This window comes from Rhizophagus irregularis, chromosome 30 (genome assembly GCF_026210795.1).
Source record: "Rhizophagus irregularis chromosome 30, complete sequence".
NCBI lineage: Eukaryota > Fungi > Glomeromycota > Glomeromycetes > Glomerales > Glomeraceae > Rhizophagus > Rhizophagus irregularis.
Window position 1 is genome coordinate 2,324,750 of NC_089458.1, and position 13,309 is coordinate 2,338,058.

Consider the following 13,309-nt stretch of genomic DNA (forward strand, 5'->3'; position numbering starts at 1 on the left):
CATTAGCTACTTAAAATACCTTAAAATTATATAAAATTTTATTATTTTATTATATACTTAAAAATAATATATAATAAGTAAAAATATTACGTAACTCTTTAATCATAATCATGTGATATATGATGATTACATGATTTACGCAGAATTTTAACTACTCCAAAAACACTACCTAGGGGTGTGGGGGTCTAACTGGTTGGTTATACAATATAATTTTGTATTACCAAACTGTCCCACTACCGTCACCCCTGAATTTTATTATTTTAATATATCCAAGACATTCCAAGCCTAAAACTTTTGACGCATAACGTTTCTAAAAGCCGATGTTCGAAAGTAGATTAGTATTGGTAAGAGTCATATATTGGCAAATTTTCATGACTATTAGAGCGTTATTGGGTTTCTCAAGTTAAAGTTTTAATATAGCTTATTAGAAAAACTATTATTTCGAAATATATATTAAAAAAATTTTTTTAAAAAACAATGAAAAATATGTTTTTAACAATAAATATCACTTTTATATTAAAATTTTATTAAATACATTCTCTTTTATTAGTGAAAACTGCATACAACTATTTATTGTAGATATTTACTATAGACAATATTTTTTTCAGTTTTTTTTTAAAAAAAAAGGTTTAAAAGTTATTATAAATTAAAAGTCTATATAAATAACGTTTTCTTGTAATAAATAAACTTGTTTTACTTGTTTTAGACTTCTAAATATTGATTTATTCATCATAAATACTAAAATAAAACCGCTGACGTTGTTTTTTTCTTCTGGTAAGCGTCCAAACATTATTTAAAGTACTTGGATGCGACAAAACAGATGTAAAGATGATCACGTTTCAAGGATGACATAATTGGGTGGCTGGTTTTTTTAATTGCAGGGGTATTTTGTTCACCGATCATCGTAATTTACTAATAACGTATATGAATTTATATGGAGGACAGTTTTGATTTATTAGACTTATTGTATATTATATTGTGTAACCAACCAGTTGGACCCCACACACCCCTAGACACTACCAAAAAATTTTTGGTAATGTGACTTGATGAGTTTTATTGGTCAGATTTATTTTGTACAAAAAATTTTCGCAGCTTTTTTCAAGAAAAAAAATAAAATGAGAACATTTATCTTAAAAATACTTGTAGATTTTATAAAAAAAAAAATTAAAGAAATGTTTAATTTAAACATTTCTTATCAGTTATAGTTCTTTTCACTTAATAAAATTTATTGTTGGTTTTTTTTATTAAAATAAGTGTATAATTTAATAATAGTAATAAAAGATAATTTTTATAATGTATTAAATGGAAAAGTCTTATTCTTATTCAAAACTTGATAGTTTACAGTACCTTTATACACCCAAGGTTGTAAATAAATTTTGTATTTAATATAAAAAACGCGTTTTTATTTTCACAACAAAATAAAATACAATTAGATTTTAAAGAACATAGAATAAAGTAAACTATATTTCAAGGGAAAATAGTAGTACAAAGTCACGTTACCGAAAATTTTTTGGTGGGGTAGTTCAGAATTTTTGGGTATACTGACGTAATGTAACACGAATTAAAGTCACGTGAAGTAAATTTTTTAAGTTTTTAAGCCTGCTGCGCCTGTTGGTATCCAATTTTTTTTAAAAAAAATGGGTAACGAAATAACACCAAAATCTGCAGAATTAACAGCTCGCCAATTAATGGGACAAAAAGACGCGATTGAAAATGAATTGAAGGAATTGGAACAGATACTAAAAGGAGTAAATACGGCATGATTTTTTGAAAAATATATTTTTTCTTTTGGTTCATTAACGTTTATATATCAAATATTAGCAAGGTGTTGAAATGGATGAACCTTTAGTTGATGAGTCAGGATTTCCACGCGATGATATCGATTTAGTAGCCGTTAGAACTGCTCGTTCAAAATTAATTTGTGGGTTGACTCTTAGAAATCAAAAATTTTCTTCGCATATACTAATGATTTTAGTGAACAGCCTTACGAAATGATCATAAAGATATAATGAAACAAATTGAAGAAGCCCTTCATGCAATGCATGCAGAAAATAAAGCAAATAAGGAAGATAAGTCGGTTGAAACAGGTTTGTATAAATTAAAAATGGTTATTTATGAAACTCTAACATACTTACTTTCTTAGCCATAAATCGTCCGAGGCCTTTTGCTATCGTTAATTCGGTAGCACCAGATTCACCAGCAAGAGAGGCAGTAAATACAATTACTATTAATTACTCTTTTAATCACGAATTGACACTCAATGCCTTTTTCACGAATAGGGTTTATTAAAAGGAGATGAAATTACTCGATTTGGGTCGATCCATTCGGGAAATCACCAAAAATTACAGGCTTTAAACACATATGTAGTAGATAATGAAGGGGTGTGTATGTTAATCAGAGTTTTTTTATCATACAAGTATATTATTAATATTTAATTATTTTTTTTAGAAATCCATTAATGTAACAATTGAACGCGGAAAAGAAAAATTAGTATTACAACTGACACCAAAACGCGGATGGGGTGGAAGAGGACTTCTAGGGTATGTTAATAAATTAGTTAATGAAACTAATTTTTGAAAAATTTATTAACTTTCTCTTTTTATTTCTTAGTTGTCATATTAGTTTATTAAAGTAATATTCATTACATCATTATTCTTAAAATTTTCTTGCAATTTATTCACAAATAATTGGAAATTAAATTGGCTAAAAAGCCTACATGCAAAATTAATTAAAAAATATATATATATGCGCAAAAGTCCATTTACATTTACTAAATTAAATACTATTAAATATGCAATGTTTCTGAATTCTTATTAACAAAATGCAATTAAATATTAATGTCTGAACGCTTTAGGCAAGCAAGGCAAACAAATATGCCTCTACTATCTTTACCTTGTAGGATTATCTAGATAATGGACCTGATCTTCTTAGTATTATTAATGTACTAAGCCACAGGTCACAAACTGAACTAACAATTACATCCGTCATCCTGTTTACTTTCCGTTTGTGTTACATTTACATTATTGCTAGGTGAAGGCTTTTTCTGCCATAAACTTGGTGTTTCAAGAATCTAAGAAGAATTTTCAATAAATAGAGATTATCTTTGTAATACAAAGCGAAGAAAAACTTTACCTTTCTAACAAGTTCTTCAAAAGCATCCTTGACTCCATATCTAGTTTTGGCACTGCACTCTAGAAACAAAGTATGAGACTTTCGTGCGTATGCTTCAGCTTCCTTACGTGAAATCACACGTTGCTCTTCCTTTATTATTAATAATATAAGCGTTATCTAAAAGTCTTAAAAAAAGAAATATTGTAATTCGATTAAAGAATACCTTATCAACTTTATTTCCAACTATCATTTTGACAACGTCTTTGTTTGTACAATAAGTACTCAATTCATTAAACCAGTTATCAAGCTGATCAAACGTTTCACGATTGCTCACATCGTAAACTGTCATGTAAAAATAAATAAAATATTAGCAAACCGTTCTTCAATGAACTTAGAAACTAGTAAAATGAAAGTAATAAAAGCACCAAGAATGACGCCTTGAGCACCACGATAGTAAGAGGACGTTAGCGTTCGGAAGCGTTCTTGACCTGCAGTATCCTAAAAATTTATAGTTTATTAACACAGAGACTAAAAATATTATAAAACCATGAGTAAAGGTACATACCCAAATTGTTAATTTATATTTTTTTCCCTCGAACATCATGTCTTGAACTTTAAAATCTACACCTGAAATTAAGAACAAATTAAGTAATTGTAGTTTTATGACAATAACTGATCTAAAGCCAGAGTCATTAATTTCAAACTTCTTATTTATATAAGATTGAGGTTTTGAAGCAAATTTTAAAATGTAATATTACCAATTGTAGCTGCGACCTCGTCTTGCGGCAAAAATGTGTCCTCAGTAAAACGCAAAAGTAAGGACGATTTTCCAACATTCGAGTTACCAATGAGAAGAATCTTGAGTGTCGCTTCGTAACCGTCAATTCCTGCCATATTATTTATTATTAATTAATTAAAAAATAAGAGGAAACTTTTAAATAGAAGTTGAATCAATTATGGCGGTAAACAAAACGCGGAGTCTATATTTCTTCTGACTCGAAATTGATGTCATGCCAGCTAACCTATTCAATCGTCGATCATGACCAATAAAAGGTTGAAGATCAGACCAAGACCCTGCCCGGCTTTTAGATTTGAACTAATCATAAAAGTAGAGATTATCGATAAAAACTACTTTAATTTTATTACTCCTACCTTCGTTACAGACTAGGGTTGGGGAGAGGCTTTAATTTGATTAATGGACTGAGATTTTGAAATTTTTAACTAGTGATAATTTCTTAGTGAATTGTATCCTATACGTTTCTCTTATGTAATAAAAAACCATAACCGTCTTATAAACTTTATAACTAACAATTTATTTCATTTCCTACTTAAAAGAAAATTTATTATTTAACAGTTAAAACTTGTTCTTTCTCATCAGCTTATCTTGACGAAATTCTTCACTAAAGTGTAATTGCGTCCCCTTTTTTTAGAAGTTTTTCGCAATATTCTTCAAACACCTTTGCAGGGATTTGTATATAAAGCTAAATTCCTAAAAATTTAATAACAATTATGACAGCATATTTCCATATTTCCTTATTAAATATTATATATTAAAATAACTTACAAATTTTTATTTGAAATTTTAGTTTTTAAACAAGGATTTTTTGATATGTACATTCTACAAAGGCCAAATAATAATATCTTAATAATATATAAAAAAATAACAAAGCGAAACCGTTTAAGTTAACGGGAGATATAATTTACAACTCGGAAATTTTGTTAAATAAAATAGGAATGGTTTTGATAAAAAAGGAATGGTTTGCATAAGAGGATATTAATAGTTTGAAAAAGACCTAGTTTTTAATTTATCACTATTATATAACCCCATGAGAAACTTTACTTTTTGACAAATTTCAGCTACAAAAACAAATATTCAATATAAAATGTGAATAATAATAATAATAATAATAATAATAATAATAATAATAATAATAATAATAATAAAAAGACTTACTAGCTACTTTGGAGGATTCTGCCTCAAAATCATATGTCTTTGTTCCAGTATCTCGATATACTTCTAATTTAAAACTAGATTGAGCTTTTTTACTTATCTTACATGATATAACAGATGTAATATGATATGATGACTATTATAATATCGTTTAAATATTGTTAATAAATTAAGAAGATAATGTATTAAAATAACTCTAGTTACATACCGTTTTCATTGATTCAAACATTGTTCTAGTTTCTGAAGGCATAATATGAATGTAATCCCCATCTATTGCTAATACACGTTCATGACGTCCAACAAACATTGGTATTTTTCGGTTAACCGTATATTTCTAAATATATTAGTTAATTAAACATTATAACTAAAATTTAAGATAATTATAGAATGAATCATTTATATTACCTTATATACAGACATGTATTCATTGGATGACACATATTGTGGTTGAGGAGGTTCATTAAGTGTTCGTCGCTTAGATTGTCTTTGCTCTTTGGGTGCTAAAAAATATGTTTATGTTAGTTGGAATTAATTAAATTAATAAGCTAATACATTGACTTACTTGTAGGACTAGATGGAGGGGATGGTTTTTTTACAAGAGCTAATTCCTGAGAATTTCCAACACTTTCCACAGTCTTTTCAAGATCTAAATAGGTGCTTGTATCAGCAATTTTAAAAGTATAATCCTTGGGTTCTAATTTACGCTTACGACAAACCATGTCAAGAACACTATAAAAATGCGTATCAGCTGGTACATTTATAGTTGTAGTATGCGCAACCTCAGCGACTTCAGAATAAGGTGTAAGCCTAATTCGTAAAAATATTTGATTTGTCAAATCAATAGCAGATGATACTACTGTTGTACTCGATGTAATGGCTGAATTTGTATTAACTGTAGATCCATTTGACTTTATAGATGGACTAGCTAATGGTTCCTTAGGTGATGGTTTTGATTTAGCAGAAAGTGATATATTCTGTTTAACTGAATTATTATAAATCAAATATGAGCATTTTAGTTCCAAAATAATAAAATAGTATAAATAGAAGGGCATTAAACAAGATAACTAACCCTGATTTGGATTTGCTTTACATAATGCAAACTGATCAGTGGCAAATTTGGATATTTCCCGTGTTCTATCGGGAACTATAATAGAAATATAATCTAATTAAAATTTACTCAACACTATTTAAATAAGGACATAACAATAACATAAATACCGGGAAAATCAAAATCTATTTCACCATCATCTTCCACTATTCTCATAGTCCATTGTAAAACATCACAAAACTTTGGTTCCAACGCAGGTTCTCTTTTTTCATCCCAATATTGATATAAAGTATACCCAATAACTTCCTCAACTGTAGCATCTCTTTTGACAACAACAACAAGTGGGTGTAAAGGTTTATTACTAAACGGAAGATATATTTTCAAAGTTAACGGATTGAGGTCTCCTTTTCCAGCAAAAAAGCTATATTCTTCCACAAATGGATTATCTAATTTACTCTTCTTTTCTACTATTAATGCTGTTAGTGCAGAAAACGGTTTGGGTTTTGAAATAACTTTTGTTGAGTCTGGTAAAAGTTTTCGTTCTTCTGCAGTAGATAATGAAGGTCTCGGAGGTGGACTAGATGATATATCTGTTCCATCCGTCGTCAATAATGATGCTTCCGAACCTCTTCTATCAGCAAGAACTTTGTCGCTTTCGGCTGATGTAGTTGGTGATAGTTGTGGCGTTTGTTCAGTAGATGAAATTCCAAGTATACTATCTGGTGAAGTTATCAATGCACCACCTCCAGGTGAAAATGAATGAGCTAAACTTGGACGTGAAGTCGGCGGTTTTGAAGGGGATGTTATAAATACTGGTGGAGGAGCTACAATTTGTTTAGGTAAATGTCGTTTTGTAAATAAAGGTGGTGGTTTTTTACTATAATAATTAACAAATAATGCATAAATAATTTGAGAAACTTAAAGAAATCATTGTTACTTATTGCTACAAAAAGTAAAATTTATTAATCACATATTATTAAACTCTTACCTATTATCCTCGTCGTCAATATAGATATCGTCGTCACTATCCCCGTTTTTGTTATTGTTAAAACTCGAATCTTCTCTAACAGCCTGCGTAGAAGTTGTATCTCTGCTTCTATTTGAGTGAGTTAACGGTTTAGGCCGACCTCCCGATATCGGTGAACCAGCAGCGCTACTCGCTATACTTTTGCTACTAAAATAATCATTCCCCGACATACTAATGTTCGGAGAATGACATGCCAACATCTCTGGATATGAAGGTGCGGCGGTCTTAATATAGTCATTTGAAAGAACAGTTGGGTTAAAAGTTATAACACGCTCGCCAATACGATCTCCAACACGACGGAGATAACCTATACGAAGTTGGTGAATAATATAACTTTGTAATGATCGGCTACATTAGCAAAATTTTACTTTTAAGAATGTAACCCGTTTATTACAAATAAATAACCACACTTACTCTGGATCATTCAGCAGAGACATTGAAAAAAAAAAGATAGTGCCAAAGCAAACTGTTTGTGCGTTAATCTAGCATGGGCAATTAGAAAAAGCTGTAATATTAGGAGCTTTGTTTATTAAACTTCATATTAATAAAGTTTGGTATTCGGGTATTCAAAGTGTCCAGTCAGTCGGTATAATATACTATAACAGATAATATACGAACATAGTTACCAAGTGAGTAACATAAAGTCACATGAAATTTTTACGTTCGTAACAAACAGTTGAATAGTGTAACACTATAGGGGTAAATTTACATTTAAACCTACACAAACTTATTATTAATTTATGTTCTTAAACTTATATTAGTTATAATTTTATATAACAAATTTATATATTATATAAACTTGAGCTGCCAAAATTTTTCATAATGAATGCTTTATAAGTAAAGTAATTAAGGTAATTTCAATATTAAAAATTACCTGTTAGATAAATATATATTAATAAATAAATTAACAAATTTATTTTTTTTAAATGTGACTTTTACATTTTTTAATGAATTTTATATTAAATTTTAAATTATTAAAATGGGAGTTATTTCTATATTATATATTTCAATATTTTAATATATTAAGCTATATACCTTTCTTTATTATACTAAAAAATTTATTTTTTTTTTGCAAGGTAGTGCAATTTGTAAGTTTATTAATTATATGTAAGAGTGTAGAATAACTGTTATATAATTAATTTATTAAAACTTCAAACCAGTTCCCCATCTATAAGATTGCTCCTGTGCCAGGACCCCAGACATCTCTTATAGAACTCACAACTGACTTTTTGCCAAAAAAGACCCAGTTTGCTCTTTTTTATTTTCCGTTTTTTGCGATTATCTTGGTATCCAGTGATCCGATTCATGCGGATTATTTTTTATTTTGTAGAGATCGATGAGAGCTACAAAATAAAAAAAAGTTCGTACAAATTGGATCACTGGATGCCAAGATAATCGCAAAAAACTGATTTTTTTTTGTGAAATTTAGGTCAATCTGCGAAAAAGTTGCCACTGAGTTATATATGTAATGTCTGGGGTCCTCCTGTGCCCTACCATCACCTTATGAAATTCACCTGTATCCTTCAATAATAACTATTGAATTATATAGGATCATTATATCATAAAGCTTCAGTATGTGCTTTTACTACCCTTTAAACAAAAAAAAAAATAAGGTTATGTTAAATTTGTATATTTTTATATTATTATATACCTTCCATAATACCCTATTTCCTTCTCTAATGAATTGATTCATATGATATTGTCTTGCTTTTCCTAATGCTATTGACCATTATTCATTATGTTTCAAGATTTTTCTGTTTTCCAAGTCATATATGCCATTCTCCTTCTGCAATGTTAGAATTCTGTTATATACAATGCATTGATGTGTTAGTGACCTTTTCATTTTTTTACTCCTTTAATATGTTTTCATTCTGCTACTGCTTTACAGCATAATTGCCAAATAATATTGTAAAATTCATTAACAAATGTTTCTAAGAAAAGAGCTACTATAGTTAATTCCATTCTTTTTGATTTGACAATAGTCTTAAGTTCTCTATATTTACTTTTTGGAAAGTAGCTTCTTAACATTAAGTATATCATATAAGGAATAGGCAAATCAAAATTAAAAATTTCTTGAATATTTAATTACATTTACATATAGTATTATTGGCTATAGTTGTCCATTTATTTTTAAGTTGTTAACAATATATATATCATATGTTCATCATCTTTATTTTCTTCAAGATAAAACCTATACTTTGCATTTTCATATAAGTCATATCTTCTTTCTTTCATGATTTCCAATGTTAAGAGCAGATAATTTAGGAGTTTCAAATGTTTAATAAATCTGTTATTTATTAGTGATGTTATGCAATTATTATACTAAAAGATTAAATAGTAATCAATATAAAAATAAGAGTAATGCTAAATCTTACCAGTGATAATTATTACCACTGGTAATTATCACCACTTAATTCCAGCCAAAATTACAATTTGGCCAGAATTATAAAATGCCAGTTTAATAATTTTAGCCAGAGTTAAAAATCTAATCATAAAATTTTAACTTAAATAATAAATATATTAATAAATATTGAAGTAAAAAAATTAAAAAATTAAAATTTTGCATTTTTTTTAAAAATTATCTGAAAAAACAATCTTTTTGATTTTAGGCAAATTTCTTCTTCTTATAAATTTACATATAAAATAACTATTTAATATACAAAAGGTAGCTAAAATTATCTAAACACTTGTAATTATCTTATCATCCAATATTATCAAGTTTAACCTCTTTATTACACATACACTGTACAGTTATTTTATTAATAACTTCCAAAAAATGTGTGTTCTTTTAGTAATGTTCCAATTTATCACAATTTTTAAAGATAATGTTATCAAATGTATAAACTATTTTAGGCTTTTTTATTACTGGGTTGTTTGCGATACATTTTTATAATATTTTTTAGACTTTCTCATATTTGTTTTATTTACATATAATTTTGTAAACAATTTACAACTTGCGTAAATAAAATAATATTTAAATAAACACGCTAAATAATCTTACCTTATTAATTGTATGAACATTTGAAATTTTACCTTATAAATAAATGTAACATCTTTAAAAAATATATAGATTTTACCTTATTAATTATAAGTTACATTTTAAAAAAAATGCATCTATTTTATTATATATTATCAGTTATATAAAAAGAATTTACCACAAAATTTCAGTTATATTTTTTAATATCTAATAAATTTACCTTATAAATTCAACCAGTTTTTTTAATTATTCTATGTAATTTTTATCTTGTAAAGACTTACTATTGTTAAGTAAGCAGAATCCTATTTTAACATATTAAAAAGATATGTTCTCTTTTTTTGTTAGTTATATTTTTAATTTTATTTCTTACTAACTATATTTTTTTTTCTTTATGCCATTCTTTAACTTTTTTTTTTCAATATTATGTGACATGTTTTGCTTTTAACTTGCTTTTATTTGGTCATTAACTTTTTTTTATGGGTTTACTTTTAATAAACTTAATTATAAGGGTTTTTTTTTTTCTTTATGATGGATATTTTTTTTATTTTTTAGTCTTTAGATTCTTATTTTATTATTTAATTTTTATTTTTTACTAACTATTTTTTTTTTATTCTTTACTCTATACTACTTTTTAACTTAATATATTTTACTTTTCAATATCATAAATAAATTTTACTTTTTGACTTTATAGACTTTATCATCATTTTATTCTTTAACTTTTTTTATAAATTTCATTTTTTATTCTTATAGCTTTGTTCTTTGTTTGCTTTGTTATTGTCATATATTTTTTTATGTATATATACCATAAGGTGACATAAAGTTAAAAAATTTGTTCTCATATTCTAACTGGATTATCAGAGCAGAAATCTTAAATTTTTATTTTTTTTATTAACCAATCAAATTGCTCTAAACTATATCATATGATAAATTAAATTTATACGCATATCTGATAAATCATAACACTATCTATTATGTAAATACCTAACATTTAATGAATAATAAAAAAAAAAGAATTTAAAAAAAACTACAATTAAACATGAAAATAAACTTGTAATTAACTTGATATATAAAATCTGTTTATGACTTTTTATTGAATTAACTATATTAATATAAATATACATATGAAATCTTCTGTATTACATTGATCAGATAAAAAAAAAATTTATTTTAAAAAAAAATAAAAAGCTATGCGACCGGGTTAAATTAAAGCAATTTTGATATAAGAACCAATTTTTTAATTTTATATCACCTAATTACTAATCCTGTTAAAAATAAATAAAGTATAAATTTGATAGTTTTTTTCTAATTAATAAACTTTGATTAAATGTTTTTAAACCATTATAGTACAAAAAAATTTTACAAATAAAAGTATTGCAAATTTTTTAGTAACGAAAATAAATTAAATTAACCAATCAAAATTGATTGGTGTAAAATATAAATTTTTAGGAGGTGGTTTCTCCTGGGTTATTTAACCCAAAGGGCAAGTTAGCAAAACTTTATTTATAAATATATTAATTTAATAATAATAATTTTAAGGGTTTAAATTTTATATGCAGGTATGTTGCAACACACCTTTATTTTATCTGATATTTATAATTATAACTTATAACAATTATAAAGCATTTAATTGCTAATTCGGTTAAGATCGGCAGTGTTTTACTATGTAAAATCAGGGCAAAAAAAGAAAATAATTATCTCTTGATCCAATGATCCAATTTCAATGAACTTTTTTTTGTTTTATAGATCTTGATTTCCTCAATAAAATAAAAAATTTATTGAAATTGAAATACTAAATTATAAGAAAATCGTGAAAAAGTATTTCATATTATTATTATGACTAAATTTTAGTAAATCATAAAAAAAGAATTGATTCCTAATTCAGTGATCCAATTTCAATAATTTTTTTTTGTCTTTTAGGTCTTAACCTCTTCTTCACAATAAAAAAAAGTTTGTCAATATTGGACTGCTAGATCGGAAGATAATCACAAAGATATATTTTCGCTCATATCACGAATCTAAAAATCGTCTGGCAAAATATGTTTTCGCAATTATCTCACGATCTAGAGGCCCAATTTTGACAAAATTTTTTTATTATGTAGAGATTATTGAGATCTAAATAACAAAAAAAAGTTTATCGAAATTGGATCACGAATCAGGAAATAATTGTCTGCTTTGTTATTAATGGAATCTGATCGTTGTCAGTAAAATATGTTTTTGTGATTATCTCACAACCTAATGGTCCAATTTCAATGAAATTATTTTTATTTTATAAAGGTAATCCAGACTTACAGAACAAAAAAAAGTTCATCAAAATTGGATTATTAGATCATATGATAATTATTTTTATTATTTGCACCAATTTCCCCAATTTTACATAGTAGGACACTGCTGATCTTAACCGAATTAGCAATTAAGATTATTATTATAGAAGAAAGAAAACATAAAATCATTCTTTACCTTAAAAAGTAGAAAAATCTAAACAATCTTATTGGTAAAAAGTTCAATATTGAAGATAAGTATTGTTAAAGTAAGAATTCTAATCATTTATATAAAAAAGGTAGTAATTAATTGTTTATTACATTCTGCTGATATTATCAATCTTTATACTTAGTTTATGAATTGAATTTGGATTTAATACAACAAAATAATTACTGGCTTATATAAATTAAATTTTGGGTATAAATTTATATATACCTAATTGCCTATTGGTAAAAGTATTAATTTCCTACATATGATAAATATATATGATTATATATGTAAAAAATTTGATAAAAATATTTCATAATATAAAATATACTTAAAATCATTTATTAATTAAAAATATTTGAAAATAAAAACTTTTTCTATCACTGAGTTTAAAAGTGCAGATTATATAATATGTGAAGTTGCCTTTCTAAATTAATGAGTTTAATCAAAACAGTATCAAAACTATTCTAAAAATTTCAAAACTTAAGATAAAAATTAATTTTTTATTTTCAAGTTAATAATTGAATTATAATTAACATTTTGTTCATTCTACGTCTAATAGTATTTATATATATAGCTTTATTTTGTAAAGAAAAAAAATATATAGAAAATAAATCTAGTTTAAAAAACAAAACTAAATTATCTTTTAATAAAGTAGCAAAAATTAAAAACAATAATTGGAAAATATGAAACACTTTGTATGATTCCAATTTGGTAGTAATATGCTAA

General features: G+C 26.1%; 3 protein-coding genes across 3 annotated transcripts; 1 reads left to right on the forward strand and 2 right to left on the reverse strand.

The window, feature by feature from the left end:
- Positions 1–1,616: 1,616 nt before the first annotated feature.
- On the forward strand, positions 1,617–2,779 carry OCT59_021921 (uncharacterized protein). The gene is made up of 7 exons (XM_025333262.2): positions 1,617–1,748; positions 1,822–1,921; positions 1,983–2,087; positions 2,144–2,211; positions 2,280–2,381; positions 2,449–2,540; positions 2,611–2,779. Exons 1-7 carry the CDS (start codon positions 1,638–1,640, stop codon positions 2,633–2,635), a joined length of 603 nt encoding a protein of 200 aa, XP_025173885.1. The 5' UTR covers positions 1,617–1,637; the 3' UTR covers positions 2,636–2,779.
- OCT59_021922 (Ras- protein Rab-18-B) lies at positions 2,656–4,109 on the reverse strand. Its single transcript, XM_066146835.1, has 6 exons — positions 3,870–4,109; positions 3,677–3,738; positions 3,537–3,609; positions 3,335–3,453; positions 3,133–3,261; positions 2,656–3,070 (listed from the first exon to the last, which is right to left on the reverse strand). The coding sequence occupies exons 1-6, from the start codon at positions 4,003–4,005 to the stop codon at positions 2,969–2,971; spliced, it is 621 nt and encodes a 206-aa protein (XP_066005936.1). The 5' UTR covers positions 4,006–4,109; the 3' UTR covers positions 2,656–2,968.
- Positions 4,110–4,885: 776 nt separating this feature from the next.
- Positions 4,886–7,574, reverse strand: OCT59_021923 (uncharacterized protein; the record flags this gene model as incomplete). The annotated part of the gene is made up of 9 exons (XM_066146836.1): positions 4,886–4,968; positions 5,066–5,198; positions 5,271–5,396; positions 5,468–5,562; positions 5,625–6,044; positions 6,132–6,206; positions 6,281–6,987; positions 7,099–7,470; positions 7,552–7,574. 9 exons carry the CDS (start codon positions 7,572–7,574, stop codon positions 4,886–4,888), a joined length of 2,034 nt encoding a protein of 677 aa, XP_066005937.1.
- Between the last annotated feature and the right edge of the window lie 5,735 nt (positions 7,575–13,309).